Here is a 15,872-nt window from a genome sequence, read left to right on the forward strand (position 1 = left end):
GGAGTCAGAATCTTTAAATGTGGTTTTCTCCTGTTTCACATTTGGGGCAACTAGATTTTAAAATGTTTACTTCTGGTTGAAATATACCTAAATAACCAATTTCAAGTCAGGTAAACTGGTTGTTTCCAAAACTATATATAGTAGATATATTACTACTATATAGTACTATATATAGTAGTAGATTACTTCATATTCGCATCATTAGGGGGCATTTGGTCATCCTAAAGTGCAAAAACATGCCTACATACATACAAACACACACCACGTTCCTGAGATGATCTTTTGTGTTCCAGCGATCATGCAGAGTATAGCTCGTAAGAACAAGTGGCCACTTGACAAGATGGCTTTGTCCGTGGATGTGACTAAGAAGACAAAGGATGATTATGGCCACCCACCTCGAGAGGGTGCTTACATTCATGGGCTCTATATGGAGGGTAAGTGAGAAGGTCAGGCTATTTAATAAACCCTGATAAGGCTCTGTGGAAGCTGATGTTGAATGTGCAGTTTTGTGGTCAGCTCTGATTTTCTCTGCGTCTCCCCAGGTGCTCGATGGGACATGTCAGCAGGGGTGCTGTCAGAGGCTGTGTTGAAGGACCTGACTCCGGCCATGCCAGTGCTATATATCCGTGCAGTACCTGCTGACAAGCTGGAGCTGAATAACACCTACGAATGCCCAGTGTACCGAACCAAGCTCCGCGGTCCCACTTTCATCTGGGGTTTCCACCTCAAAACACGCCACCCACCTGCCAAGTGGGTGCTGGCAGGAGTGGCCCTGTTGCTGTCTGTGTGAGTGAACAGCCCACGGTACTTTATCTGCATTATTAAGGTGTACCTAAGTGCTTCTTAATTGCACCATTGTCAAGCTGAAGAAGAAGGCATGGTTGATTTGAGAAAATTTCTGAGATGAGATGAAGTGTGCTGTATTTTTTAATTTAAGCAGTTTAACTTGCAGTATTTTTCTGGTCTACTGTACGTGATATGTTTTAATGTTATATACTCAATTATGTGCCTTTTAATAATAAAGAAAAATCCTTCAATTCTAACCAAATATTTTAATAGAATAACGTGATGCAATTGATGACTTCTAAATGAGTGATGTTTGACATTCACTAAATGAGTACAATGGTAAGTTGTACAGCTTATATAATATAATGGGTTCATTAGCTTGTGTGTGTGTGAGATGTGGATTGTTTGTGCAATCTTCCCACAGTCACCGAGTGTGTCAAGGCTCTGTTGAAAGGACAGGGAAATGATAGATCAGCAGAGCAGGGAGGAAATGATAGGTTTGAGTAGGCCGTACCGCAGCGCCTCTTCTCTCAGTGAGCTGCAGCACACTCACAGCAGGCAGTAATGGCACAGCAGGGGGCTCTGTCACAGCATCTGGTCGGCCATTTAGGCTCCTGCTCCAGCTGAGACAAACAGTAAGCAAGCTGACTGTTACAATGCATACGGAATGTGCTTTTTTTTCCTTCTGTGACCTCCTACAAACCCCAATGTGTCACTCACATAGGATTTTTTTCTTCTTGAGATTTCACTACCCATTATAAGTGTTTCGTTTCAAGTAAGAGCTATAATAGACTTCTGTAATCCACTCAGGGAGTGGGCTTGTGTGCTCAGAGAGTACCTTTGAAGCCTGAAACCATCACCAAGACAGGGAAAATAAAGACATTCATAAGCAGTGATGTAACAGTCCTAAGTTTTAATGGGTTTTTTCAGTGGTTTTAGAATAAATTGATTTAAAAAAAGAAAAAAAAATTATCATACATTGCCAACAAATGATGCTTCATGGAGGCATGAACACAAATGTATTGCTTTGCTGTCAATTAGAAAACACCAGAAAATTAATTTAAAGTATTTACAATGTTTACACGTTTATTAAACATGCACATTTATTACTGGTCAGTCAGCGGCACTGCCAAATCATATAGACCAGTATGGTTCAAAACACAGCACACACACTGCATTTCTGAGGTGACGACCTACCTCCTCCTCCTCCTCCTCCTCACTATACTGACTAATACTGAACTAATCAGTGTTCCCGTTATTATGTTGAAGATGCAAATGCACATCTCAGTTACAAGGAGACTATAAATAAATGTGCTTCGTATAATTCTGCTCTGCTCTCATAGTGTAACTCTGATGCATGATGAATTTGTAATGTATCTCATTAGATACATTAGCTACTACTGCTAAGTCCTGAAAATAATCCAAATACAGCAAAGCCTGTTTTTTGATTTGTTTTTCTGATTGTCTAAGGCTGGAAATAGTTATCTATGATCATTGCAAAGCATCACGCATTCCTGTACAACCATTATGTTACCTCAGACTTTTTTAATTCAACATTTTCATGCCTATGACTTGGGTTCAGGCTTGTTAATAAGAGACCAGTGTACTCCAACGTATCATTTGATTTGTAATACCTTCTTGTTGCCTTGGCTAGGTTAATAGCCATCCCAGTTTTTTCAGTGCCATTTCACATTTATGCAGTTGTAAAAAGCTAAAGGTCCTTGGCTCCTTGTGATTCTCTCCTCCTCTGATCTGTGCAGTCTGTGAGGCTCAGTCTCTCCCCCTTGTGGCTGTTCATGTTAATTGTGCCTCCTTCTCAGTGTCTTGGCCACATAAGAAGGATTATGTCATCAGCTCTTCTCTCATTAGTCATTGAAACACATTAAGACACACACACACACACACACGTGTCCTAGACCTTTGTCTCCAGTCTGTGTGAAAGCTCAAACAGGGTCTGCTGATTGTCGATGATGTGTAGATAGTTGATGTAGACTTTGACATCAGGACTTTCCTTCTGGGTCAACATGTTTCCTTAAAGATGGCAAACACATTTTAAGTGTTAACAAGTCAGTCGACTCTCATACTCTCTGTGAGTCTTACTTATGTTTAATACCACTCAGTTAGGGCCCTATCACTGTTGGATGCATTTGTAGTGCATCATGTAAGTTATACATAAGAAACTAAGTAGACAGACTTCTCACATATTCTTCAAACCATGTCACAATAGTAAGCTCTCTAGTGGGATTTGCATCTGCTTTTTTTATGCCAATTTTGAAGCCTGAATGAATATCTAGAAATTCATAAAAAAAACAGTGGTTTCTGTTACAAACATGTCTATATCCTTCTAACCTTTTCCCCCTACAATTCTTTTTCCCCTCTTATGTGCCTTCCTCTTTCAGCTTATATATTAACCGAATCCTCTTTCAGCATTTTCATATTATTTGAATACTTGGATTTTATATGCTTGTTCACTTATAACTGCTTGTAGAGTGACCTTTATAAAGCATACAAATAAAGATTATTATTATTATTATTATTATTAATTCATCTTTAGTAACCATTTTATCCTGGTCAGGGTTGTGGCACATCCATAGCATAACTCAGGAATGGGTGATGGGACACCAGTCCACTGCAGGGCACCATACACACACTCAGATCTAGGGACAATTTAGAGAATCCAATCATCCTACGTGCATGTTTTTGGGATCTGGGAGGAAACAGGAGAACCTGGAAGAAACCCATGTAGACATGTTGAAAACATGTGAAACTCCACACAGTCAGGAACGTTAGGATAGCAGTTGAGGCTTTGCAGCTGTGGTACCCTGCTATTATTATTATTATTATTATTATTATTAAGACAGCTAAATATAGCAGTGATTAATTCCCCAGGGATGGCATTAAATGTCATAGTCTCCTGTGACTGTTTTTGGCTAGCACTCTTTTTGACCTGTTGTTCCATCAGCAGTCATTGATGTGATTTGATCAAACACATAACATAGTGAAGTAACATAGAAACATAGTAATTTCTAACTTCTTTTGCTAGCATTCACTTAAAATTGGTCAAATATTCAGATGGAAACATTCAGCAACAGTCAGCACTGATGCTTACCCATGTGGTCTGTCTGACAATGCCTTATGACCCGCACCATGTCTGCCATCATGTGCTGGAAGGTGGAGTTAAGAACAGTTTAGACGTATCACATCAGTATTAAGTGCATTCTGCTGAGGTCTGTGTGAATAAGTGATTGATTACAGGTCTGACATTAACATACCAGTTTCTCAAAGTTGACCAGATTATCAAGAAAGGTTTTGTTTCCCTCGTGAATGAATGTAATGTCTAGCAGGAAAGAAAGGGTTTGTTTAGGGCTAGAACACTAGAACAATATTTTATGATAAGGTTGTTTACTACTGTGTGAGGTGAATGTTACGGAAGCACCTTTCAGTAGCAGAGGTAGGAAAGGGATTTTGGGAGACTTCATTTTCTTGAAGGCATCCCTGTAGGCTTTGTGGTTAAAGGATGGGTCCTGAAAATACACAGCATTATTTTTTTATGTGACAAGCTATGTATAGGTGTGTGTGTGTGCTCATTTATGTAAGTAAGTGATTGCAGGCATATTCCTGCATGTGTATATAGGAGCATCATAAGACTTCATTCTGTTCTGCTCTCTAGCGACAGCAGAGGCACTGATATTATCATGTAAAACCACTGAACACTTTACACAAAGTTACTTACTGTCAAGTTCTCAAGCTCGGAGAACAACTTTTTGAATTTGCCAGGAACTTTCTAAAAAATGACAGGAAAATGGGGAGATTTTAAAATAAATGAAAGGTCTTAAAATTCTACTATGGAAGAGCATGTGTGTAGGCATTAATTGTGAGATGTGCCTCCTTACCTCCCACGTCTGAGTCAGTCGGCTGACGGCTGGAGTATTCAAACCCATTATAATGGCAAAGAATGAGTTCAGGTTCCTCTGTGCTTTACAGCTAGGAGTGAGAAACAGATGCAAAAATTAATCTCTTCGAAAAATGTGTCAAACATAAAAGTATTCTTACATAAAACATATCAGATAATACTATATAACATAATACTTCAGCTTCTTTCATGCTTGCCTCGAGCTACTGCATCTGTACCAAATATGCGATTAATATGTAATAAAGAATTTATTATATAATAAAAAAAATGTAGTATGTTTCCATCTACTTAGAAAAAAACACAAGTCTTGCTTACTTAAAACTCATTTATAATTTAACTCTAAGGGCAGCTGTTTGGGCGTCAATAAACATTTATGTAAAACATACATTTTTGTAAAACGCTTGAATGAATTCTGTCAAAAAGATGTGCAAACTAAGCTCCGAAGGTTTATATACTGCAGATGTGGTATGAATAACTGTAGAGCTGTGCATTTAAGGTATACTCACTGGGCTGCAATCTTGATGAACTTCTTAAAGAGCTGCACACGTTTGCAGAGCGTGGGGCACAGCAGCACTTCAGTCATCACCCACTGTTGCACCTCGTTGCAGCGCTGAAGCAGCAGCTCCAACGCCACTGTGTGGCCAGAGCAAGAATCGCGGCTCAGTGTGAAATAAACCAGTTCTTGCTGTACGGACAAGGAAAATATGAGTGAATACAAACTGCTCAAATAGTGTTAAAACACATATGATGTCAATTATCTAATATTTAAAGAATAAAACATGATGAGGCATGCTGTTATAGGAAAATAATCAATGAAGGGCTGATGTGATGTGGCAATTTGCCAAAGATTAAAATATTCATTTATTAAAGAACAAAACATTATATGTTTTATCCATTTATAGTTACATAAAATGTTGTGGAACATATGCAAACACATTAATTCAACAGTACACAGTTGTTTGCTCACCAGCCTCTCTTTTTCTCTTTCTCTTGTACTTGATAAGAAAAAAACGCCACAGAGAAACAGCAAAACCCTCTGTCCTGAACACGTTCCTGTGTCTGAAAGTTTACAGCTACAGCTTTACCTCTGACTGCTACAAAGCACTGGCACTGGTCCTCTCAAAAATGCTAAATAAACCTCGTAGAAAATCACCTTGTAGAAAATTGCACCATATTAACAACTATATTTTTTAATCTGTTTATGTGGAGGATCTGCCATTCAAATTCCTGTGTAAATTTTCACTATAGAAACTGAATGACATCAGAAAGAGCTGTGATTTGCTGCAAAGCCTAAATAATATTTTCTGACCAATTGGACTCAAGAATTCAACAGTACTGTGGTATACTTAGTCAAGAATGCTCAGTGTAGTTGTTGATATTGTGAAGCATACTCCTCAGTTCCCCTTATTGGCAACAAATAGGTAAATTTAACATAATGTTAATGGTACTTTGCACACAAACTGCATCACACAGAGTACTTTTGCTAACCTTGCCACACAGCTACTGTGTACAGTTACTAATCCAAATTCAAATACCCTGTGAAGTACCCGTGTTCATTTTCCATAGTAAAATAAAACGTAGTAATAAAGTTCGGTGGGGTGATGTCTGGTTATTGCCTCACCACTGTAACTATTAGTAAAATTACTACTTGAAATTGATTTTGCTTTATACCTTGAATAAAAAAGCATGCATATTGAAATTTTTACGTTAAAATGGGCATGCCGCTGTTAGTCATTCAGCTCTTATTGCTTATACTGAGACTCAGTGAGATTGCTTTTAATGGTGACTCAAATGAATCCAAGTGTGCCTTAGCATTAATAAATTTAGTGCAAACGTAGTTACACAATGTTAAGATACAAGGAGTCACTTGCATCTTAAGACTGAATTTCAAATGACATTCAATCAGGTGTATAGTGTATTACATACTGTATGGTCAACACTGTTATTAAGAGTATTAAGAGTTGGGGTAAGCATAAATAGTAAAGCTAATATTTAAACTCAGTACTCAGGAACTTGGAAATAACTACTGAGTTAATTATGGAGTTTTGACGCTGCTCAGACAGTTGTGTGTGTGGTGGTATACACCAAAGCCAGTGGTGTCCACCTCCATCTATTTATTTATATATCCATTATTTGTTACAGCCTCAATATTTCACCCCAGATTAATGTAGTGAGCAGTGATACAGACAAAACCTACATATCATTTGAAATACCAGTATCAAAATCTGAAATAAATAATAAATAACTGTAAATAAAGTGCACAAATTTTGTAGTTGTAAAACTGCTCACAGGTTTTATATATATATATATATATATATATATATATATATATATATATATATATATATATATATATATAAAAGCTAAACATCTGCATTCCACAAATCCCTGTATCTTAAACTGCTAAGGTTTAATATGTCTCATAATGAATAAGAAGCCACATATTTAGTCTAACTTTAAGTTGGCAAATTTTATGTGGATCACAGGTTAAAAAAAAGAAAAAAAGAAAAGAAAACAGAAAAAAAGTTAAATATCAGGAAAATGAAAACGCTACTGTAAGTTAAAAATAAAAAAGGAAGCTGTAAGATTGAATTGCATGATAAAATTGTGTTATTGTCTCCTAAACCAAAGAAAGGGAAATGTTCTACAGAAAATCACTAACACTAGTCTTGTGAAAACTGTTTAACCAATCAGCACTATTTCTAGCTCTTCAATGCACTTGGTACCCTGGCAAGAAGGATAACAAAATTCAGCATGGATATTTACAGTATGACTCACTCGATATGGAAATAATTACAGAACTGTTGAGATTTGTTACTGTACCATACAGCAGTCCTGAAAAAGTGCTAAGTGTCCTGTGTGTGTATGAGAGAGAGGGAGAGACAGAGAGAGAGAGAGAAAGAGAGAAAGAGTTGTCAGACTCATCATACCTCCTGCAGATTTCTGAAGAGACTCCAGTCACAGTTAGTCAGAGCCACGGCTATGTCCCACGTGTTCATACTCAGCATCCTGACTGTTGGCTGTTGCATCTGTCCATTATCTGTGACGAGGCTCTGGTCAGATGTCACATGAGAGATGTAGCACACAGTCACTGAGCAGAACAGCCTGAGTTATGTACAGCATGTACTTCAGTGTGGAACACAAAGCAATAGTCTCTTACAGTGGTCTCTGTCAGGTCTCTCCTGCACACACACAGCCTGCTCACAGCACCGAGGGAGTCTGAGTACACACACTGCTGCGGCTGGAGCAGCACCTTCCCTGAAGACAGACACACACACACACACACACACACACACACACACACACACACACAGAGGAGAAACACATACTTTATTTCTCCAGCAGAGGGCAGTCCAGTTTAATATTTCTCAATGCTAACATTTACTACTTTCTATTTCTGAACACTGATATAGGAGTAAATTAATGACACATTTAGCTAATGGTCCACATAGCTGTTTTAGTATTGTAGATTTGTACCTCTGGAGTAGGTGACGGCCAGCAGCACCATGTCATCCTCTGCACACTCTAATCTCTCAGCCACTGCAGCCAGCAGCTCCTGCGCTGTTACCTCGCCATGTGTCCTCACACTCACATATGAGTCCATGGTCACATACACGTGACACAGAACTGAGAACACACACACACACACACACACACACACACACACATATATATATATATATATATATATATATATATATATATATATATCACACATACATACACACACGTCATCCAGACACAATTATAAAGTCGATCAGTATCCATAATTGAGGTTCAGTTACAATTTTTGGTGTAGAACACTGAAATCTACAATGTTTGTATATAAAGCTCTATTGATTGTCCCTGTTGGAATGTGGAAGGACACGGTGAGCCAGAAGATAGAAATAAGAGGGAATATTTTATAAGCCTACCTTCCTTATTCTGCCTCTGGGCCATTCTTGCAGGCTGCCAGGTCTCTTTCAGGCTCAGTTGGTGGAAAAGTGCTTTATTCTGACAAAGGGGGAAAAAAGCAGCATTGGGAATAATGATTGTGAGAAAAATGTCAGTGTTTCAAGACACAGCTCAAAGTAAGCCTCAAAGTAAGGAGGCTGAGAGCTGCAGGGCCACATTAATGAAATTAGGTAGAGATTCATAATGTAATGTATGTTAAATGTGGCATAAATTTAATGAATAATAATGAATAAGCATAATTTTTATGAATGCATGATAATGTATAGTTTAAGAACTAGTTTTACAGAGATTAGTCTTATACTCTTTGACAGTTTAAAGCCATTTATTGTGTGATTCCATGATTTGGGTGCCATGTGTGTCCCACTGATGTCATATTTACAAACATGTAAGTGAAGTAAAGGTGAAAGACATTTTAAACACAGGTAAGGTGTCCTTCAGAACAACATATGTGCATGTTTCAGATAACTTAAACAATTAATAAAGCCTACAACATCTACAGTATGTTGGAAAATAGCTATTTTTTTCTGTCCCAGACCACTATAAATCACTTTACCTTGAACTATAATCATTAAAATACATCATCATTATAGTGTGAATCCATTTAACATCTCATGCTTGAAACATCATCTTCCAACAGTCATCTATTGAGAGTTATGAAAATGTACATTGTAGTGTCCCACCACAACATTCACTTAACCCTGTTGCCTGAACACATTCTCCCCTATGAAATATTATTAGAATATTCAACAAGACACATGTTCAGCAGGAAGCCCTATAATCTGAATGTGAATCCTGAAGATCATGGGAAGAAGAAAAGTAAGCCCCTTTCATTCTTTTTTTCCTTTATTTTCAATGATATTGTTATACTGACTGATGACATCAATTTGAAATAAAAAATAATAACAATTTTAAGTATCATTAGAATGTCATTATTATCCTTATTTCATTTCAAGTTAACCATATTTTGTGCATTTGCTAATTGTATGCTAAGAAAACTCAAACCTGTTACTTTCAATCCTGCTACTCATTAAAGAGCAAAATGCAGCCATTCTTTTAGCAAAGAAACCTTGTAGAAAAAGATATTGTTGTCTGAGATGAGTTAACAAATTTTTGTATGGTTAACTGCATGTTTTCTTAGAGCCAGTGTTGAAAAAAAAATTATTTCAAAGAGTTACAAGAGCACGCAATTGTGGAATGACCCAATTAATTCACATTCAAAGCACCATTTCAAGAGTTCAAGTGTAAACACCTTAATACATAAACAAACACAGCATAAACCTTTAGATTCGACTACCTCTTCTATGTTTATCAGTGTCTTAGGTGAGCAGAGAACAACCGTGTAGGTTAACTCACCTTCCGCTGTGGAGAGTATTCATCCACCGTACTGAGACAGAAGGGAAAAAATGGAAAAACATGAGATTACATAGATATACATACATAGAGATTACATAGAACTTTAGATTATCAGAAAAAAGGCATTCATCATTGAATGTAAAGCTCAACCAGGCTTTTTTTCAGTACTCCATTTTGTGAGTATATCATTAATGTTATAATCATCATCACTGGAATTGCAGTCTGCAGACAAAGCAATTTACGCCCAGGAATCAAATCTGTATGTTAGCCATAACTGAAGTGTTGGAAGAGGCTATGTTCAAGTAGTATGGAATAAAGCCCAAAAGGGTATGCTGTTATAGGAAAGTAATCAATGATGGGGTGGCCCAACATGAACATGAATCTGTATTACTGTTACCACTCTGCAGTGGATTATTTTACAATAACAGAATGCACTGTATCATTTTATTCCTTTTACACCACAGCAATCCCCACAGTCATTGGCCAACACTAACCATTTGTAGTTGTATATGAAAAATAACATCATATATTTTACGTTTATGACATACTTTATAGTTATTTTTGAAGAACGTCCACAAAAAAGTTAATTCCTGTTATCTTATGTTACTCCAGCAATAAACAATTGTTCCTTTACCAGCTTCTCTTTTTTCCTCTCACTTGAAGTTAACAAGACAAAAACAAAGCTTGGCTTGTTACTGAGAAACTGCGAAGTTCGCCGTACTGAAGACTTTCCAGTGTCAGAAAACTTAAATTTACCGCTTTACCTGTGACTGTTATAAAGCGTTGGCACTGCAGCCTCCTTCTATAAATGTTACATAAACATCTCCTTGCAGAAAGCTTAGTAATTAAGCAATTACACACATTTTTAATCTGTTTATGTGGATCGTCCAAAATAAAAAATCCCTTTGTAAGTTGTCACTATAAAATGATAATGTATTAGAATGAGTATACTGATATAAACCTTGCAGCTGTCTTCTGTCTATGTCACGGTGTTTTTTTAAATTTAACCAATCAGAATCAAGCATTCAACAGCTTTGTGGTATAAGACACTTTAATCAGTATATATTCTGTTCAGACACATGTTCAGATCGTCTTCAGTCAAGTGGCAAAATCTTACATAAATAACTGGCAATGTGCTAGATTTGCCTGATTAACATAATTGATTTATGGGCATTAGACTGAAGGAGTTTCCCACATGTGCACATTTCCTTTTTTATCACTGCCACAGACCTGCAGTGTGTATTTTATTTAAGGTTCTTATCAGTAACCATCTGAAGTCTGACACACAGCCTGACTAGTCACAGGGGAAATGGGCGTAGTAAGGCTGTCTCTGACACATCTCAAATAAGCACAAAGCCTCTGTGGAGCTGCTGACTGCCTGTTAGCTGAGAGCGATTGGCTGCGGATCAGCTGACAAGCCAGGGATTTGGTGGTGTGTTGGTGGAAATGGGCGGAGAGAAATTGGTGCAGCCAAAAGGAGTGTAGGATGTTAATCCAGCAGAGGATTACATCATCATCAATATCTATGAAAGCACTTTCAATGCATGTTGGAAATGAATAAAATAAAAAAAATAAAAATCACCTTCTAGTAATGTAGTTATTAAAACATGCACTGTTTCCTTGGTTAGAATAAGCAGACATAGTTTAGTCCTGCTGCTCATCACTTGTGCTGATTAAAAAATGTGTGAAAACACAATAGCAGGATTTAAAAGTTTTACAGAACTCCCATGCAGAGTATAAATGCACAGGGGTTGAATGAGGACAATCTGCCTTGTCCACATGCTGGAATAAAAAAAGAGAATGAATAGAGTTTTTTTCTCATGCCATTTCTGTTTCTTGATTCTTGAATTCTTGAGAGAAATTCTGCTTTCTTTCATTTTGTCTCCCAGACTACAGACATGGAGAGAATTCTGGAAATCTTCACATCGTATCATGATTCATTCATAGATGCTTCTCTTAGAAAAAGAGTCATTTTTGTTCTTTCTGATATATGAATAGGGTCACTTGTTCCAAATGCTGATGAACACTGAAGAGTGACATTAATCTATTTCCAGTGCCCCTGCTCTGCCATTAATTATGTAGTTAGCACAGAGAAACATATCTGTCCTGATTTAGACTGGTTTTAAAAATACCAGTCATGAATATAGGTTACAGGAGGCGTCGTTTGTGTTCTATACAGCTCAGTGGTTTGGAGAGCACCTACTGTCTGCGTTGCATGCGGAGAAGTTTCTGGAGCTCCTTCACCTCTTTCTCCAGAGTTGGGTATTCATAAAGGTCATCCAGAACGTAGCGATACAGCATCTGTAATAGTGAGACAAACCCCGCTTTAGGCATGACTGCAATTGTTGGAAGTGCCATGCTGTTTGTTTAGCACCTCAAGCTACATTTCCACATTGCCTCACCTCATTAGCCAAACATACTGTGTGTCCGGCACATCATCTGGCATTAACAATTCCGAACTCTGGGAGCTGTGACATTTTCACATTGTTTGATTAACCACATTTATGACTCCTACCTTCATAAATAGTTTGGTGTGTTCGCCTTCCAGCAGTGTGTCACGATAGAGTGCGATCCACTGGGAAAGCAGGTGCAGGACTTTACGCTTCCTCAGCAGAGTATCTTTCCCTTCTTCCTTAATCCTGCCTCGCTTCAAACAATAGGTGGGCAACAGAGCAGTTAAGGCATAAAAGCAGAAAGGCGTCATAAAGCTACTATGTGCTTCTACAATAGATATAAAAAGGCTACACATCCCTGTTAAAATGGCAATTTTTTTGTGATGTTAGAATTTTTCCACCCTCAGTGTGAAATTACAATGTATAAAAATTAAGTGAAAAACAATCAAAAACATTTTAGGGGAAAATAGGAAAAATAAAAAAGTTATAATAACCTGGTTGTGTAAGTGTGCACCCCCGAAATTAATATTTTGTTGAAGCACCTTTTGCCTTTATTACACCACTCAGTCTTTTTGGCTAAGAGTAGCATGGCACATCTTGACTTGGCAGTATTTTCCTAGTCTTTCTTGCAAAAACATTCTAGATCCGTCAGGGCAATTGTAAGGGCATCTCCTGTTCAGGTCACCCCACAGGTTTTTAGTTGGATTCAGGTCTGGGCTCTGGCTCAGCCATTCAAAAACATTGATCTTCTTTTGGTTAAGCCATTCCTTTATTAATTTGGATGTATGCTTAGGGTCATTGTTGTACTGAAAGGTGAAATTGCTTTTTATCTTCAGCTTACTGGCAAATACCTGAAGGTTTTGCACTAAAATCCACTGGTATTTGTAGCTATTCATGATTCCCTCCACACTGATAAAAGCCCCAGTTCTAGCTAAAGAAAAGCAGCCCTGAAGCATGATGATGCCACCACCATGCTTCACCGTGGGTATGGTGTTCTTTAGGTGATGTGCGCCTTTTTTTGCACCGAAGATACATTTTGGAATTATTATACCTTTTGGAATTGGTCTCATCAGACCATAACACATTTAGTTGAGCATGAATATTTTGGGGTTTTTTTCTGAGAAAGGGCTTCCGTCTAGCCACCCTACCCCATAGCCCAGACATGTGAAGAATATGAGAGATTGTTCTCATATGCAGAGAGTAATCAGTACTTGTCAGATATTCCTGCAGCTCCTTTAATGTTGCTGTAGGTCTCTTGGCAGCCTCCCTGGTAATTTTTTGTCTTGTCCTTGGAGGGACGTCCTGTTCTTGGTGATGTCACTTCGGTGCTCCATTATCTCCACTTGTTGATGATGGCCTTCAGTGTTCCATGCTATATCTAAAGTTTTGGAAATTGTTTTATACTCCTCTCCTGATCGATATCTTTCAACAAGTGAGATACTGTACATGCAAGATCTTTGCAGACCATGGCTTCAGCAGTTGGGTGAAACCAAGAAGATGTAAAGAAAATCTTAAGAAACAGCTGGTCTGTATGATAATTACTTTTTAACATGAGATTGTTAAGAATGAATGTGATTGGTTCATTCTGTACACAGCCACATCCCCAATTATTAAAGGGTATGCACACTTATGCAACTAGGTTTTCCCTGAAATGTTTCTGATTGTTTTTCACTTACTTGTTATATGTTGTAATTTCACACTGAGGGTGGAAAAAGTTCTGACATGATTTATATGGGTTTCATTTTTTTTTACATCACAAAAATCTGCCATTGTAACAGGGGTGTATAGACTTTTTATATCCACTGTACACAAGTGCAAGCAAGGATTTGGAAGAGCCCGAGGGTACTACACTACTGAGAAGAGTGCAGTTTTAATGGCATGCTCTCAGTGCTTTCAGACAAACACTGTGGACTGGAAGTGGGAAAGCCTGCAAGAAAACTTATGCATCATTAGATATGCACATGATGTCTCACACAGACACCCTATGCACTCTATTTAGATATGCAAATAGTGTTTAAACAAGACTGCTTCCATTAAAATACTCGGGACCTAGAGCATAAGAGTAAAGGCAGCTACAGAGATTGTTAGCGTATTGGGATAAGAAAAGGATATTGTCCAAGAAGTGCTTGGCAAAGGTCACTGGTAGACATGAACACTGGATAAGTCAGCAAAAAGTCATCAAGAAGACTCTCTGAAAATAAACCAAACATCCACAGAAATTAACAAAAACAAATACCTGTTAAACAGGAAAACTGGTGAATATTAAAAGCTGGAATCGTACAGCATGGGCAAGTTTACACATCATCTATAAGATTCTGCCATTGTTTATATGACCATAAGCAATGACCATAAGCAATTTAAAACTGAAGTTATTAATAATTTAAGTTTTTTGGAAAGCAGCAGAGCAAGAATAACACATGCTTTTATTTTCATCACTCTTCTTCTCATCGCTCTGTTCTGTTTCACAGCATTAATCAAAGACTGATCCATATAAGAACGCAGCCTGAATGTGTGGCTGCTTTGTGCCTGAAAGGATGAGCCCTTCTTCAGTAGTGACCTTGAGTCAGACTGAAGCTTTGTTTGGTCTTGCAAAGCCAGAAGTGATCTCTATCAAGAATGCATGCCTGGAGTTGCTAATGAGAAAGTTTGGCTTAAGGGTGGATGGGACAGAATCAGGGGAACAAACTCGAAGCCAATAAAATGCCTCATGAAGGCGGAGCTTAAAGTAAGAGCGGTAGTTGGAAAACGTATGCTTGTCAGCAATATCTGATTGTAAACCATGCAAGATGGCTGAAATGTCATCAACATAAGACACCAGTTAAGCATGCATGTGTGTGTTGCACAGACAGATAAAAGATTACATGCAGTAAAAACAAGCATCATCAATTTTGAGGACTCGCTCGAGACGTTACTCCTTTGGATGCTCAAAGTGCATGGACTACAGGAAATCAGAATGGGTTTTAGAGGAAAAGCCTGTAGGCGTAGCAGTGTTTGTGCTTGTTCTTGCAATGTCTCCAGATGTCTCCAGGCCCCACAAGACTAAAGCTTCTTTAATCTCAGAAAGTTAGACTCTTTTTTTCAGGCATAGCTTTACAGGAATTACTCACTAACACCAAAACCAACTGGAAAATACCATTGTAAGCAAAGATTTCATTGCTGTTCCTGCTTTGTATCTTTGGTTATGAGTTTGAGGAACCATTCAGTGCAATATTTAAAAAATATGAAGAGACACACACACAGAGGTCAGTTTATCGTGGAAAGCTGAAAAAAAACCATGAATGTAATGCTATATATGATTTGATATGGTTGACAAAACAACCATTACTACACAACAGATAAAACAGTAAATAGTAATCTGCTATTATGTTACATAAACAAATAACATCATAATAACAACAATAAACAAATCTAAAGGTTGTAAGAGTATTTTTTTAATGTCATGAGTAGTTTCTGACCCAAGCAAACCTTATGCA

At 37.8% G+C, this 15,872-nt stretch overlaps 2 protein-coding genes across 4 annotated transcripts in view; one reads left to right on the top strand and one right to left on the bottom strand.

The window, feature by feature from the left end:
• Window positions 1–1,671, top strand: part of LOC113542626 (dynein axonemal heavy chain 11) — a 54,355-nt gene extending 52,684 nt beyond the window's left edge. For all 3 annotated transcript variants that reach the window (XM_053233805.1, XM_026940267.3, XM_034307239.2), the window contains 2 exons: window positions 294–434; window positions 543–1,671. In XM_053233805.1, coding sequence (XP_053089780.1) covers window positions 294–434; window positions 543–790 — 389 coding nt within the window. In that variant the 3' untranslated portion in view covers window positions 791–1,671. The remainder of the gene's footprint in view (window positions 1–293; window positions 435–542) is intronic.
• A 13-nt stretch (window positions 1,672–1,684) lies between these two features.
• The window catches only part of rapgef5b (Rap guanine nucleotide exchange factor (GEF) 5b), a 50,293-nt gene continuing 36,105 nt past the window's right edge, over window positions 1,685–15,872 (bottom strand). The window contains 15 exon segments of the mRNA XM_053233808.1: window positions 1,685–2,817; window positions 3,896–3,950; window positions 4,059–4,123; window positions 4,223–4,310; window positions 4,520–4,570; window positions 4,680–4,770; window positions 5,206–5,384; window positions 7,630–7,752; window positions 7,860–7,957; window positions 8,177–8,326; window positions 8,614–8,692; window positions 10,007–10,037; window positions 12,210–12,307; window positions 12,522–12,666; window positions 14,512–14,590. Of these exon segments, the coding sequence (XP_053089783.1) occupies window positions 2,699–2,817; window positions 3,896–3,950; window positions 4,059–4,123; window positions 4,223–4,310; window positions 4,520–4,570; window positions 4,680–4,770; window positions 5,206–5,384; window positions 7,630–7,752; window positions 7,860–7,957; window positions 8,177–8,326; window positions 8,614–8,692; window positions 10,007–10,037; window positions 12,210–12,307; window positions 12,522–12,666; window positions 14,512–14,590 (1,451 nt within the window). The 3' untranslated portion in view covers window positions 1,685–2,698.

This window comes from Pangasianodon hypophthalmus, chromosome 1, assembly GCF_027358585.1.
Source record: "Pangasianodon hypophthalmus isolate fPanHyp1 chromosome 1, fPanHyp1.pri, whole genome shotgun sequence".
Classification (NCBI taxonomy): Eukaryota; Metazoa; Chordata; class Actinopteri; order Siluriformes; family Pangasiidae; genus Pangasianodon; species Pangasianodon hypophthalmus.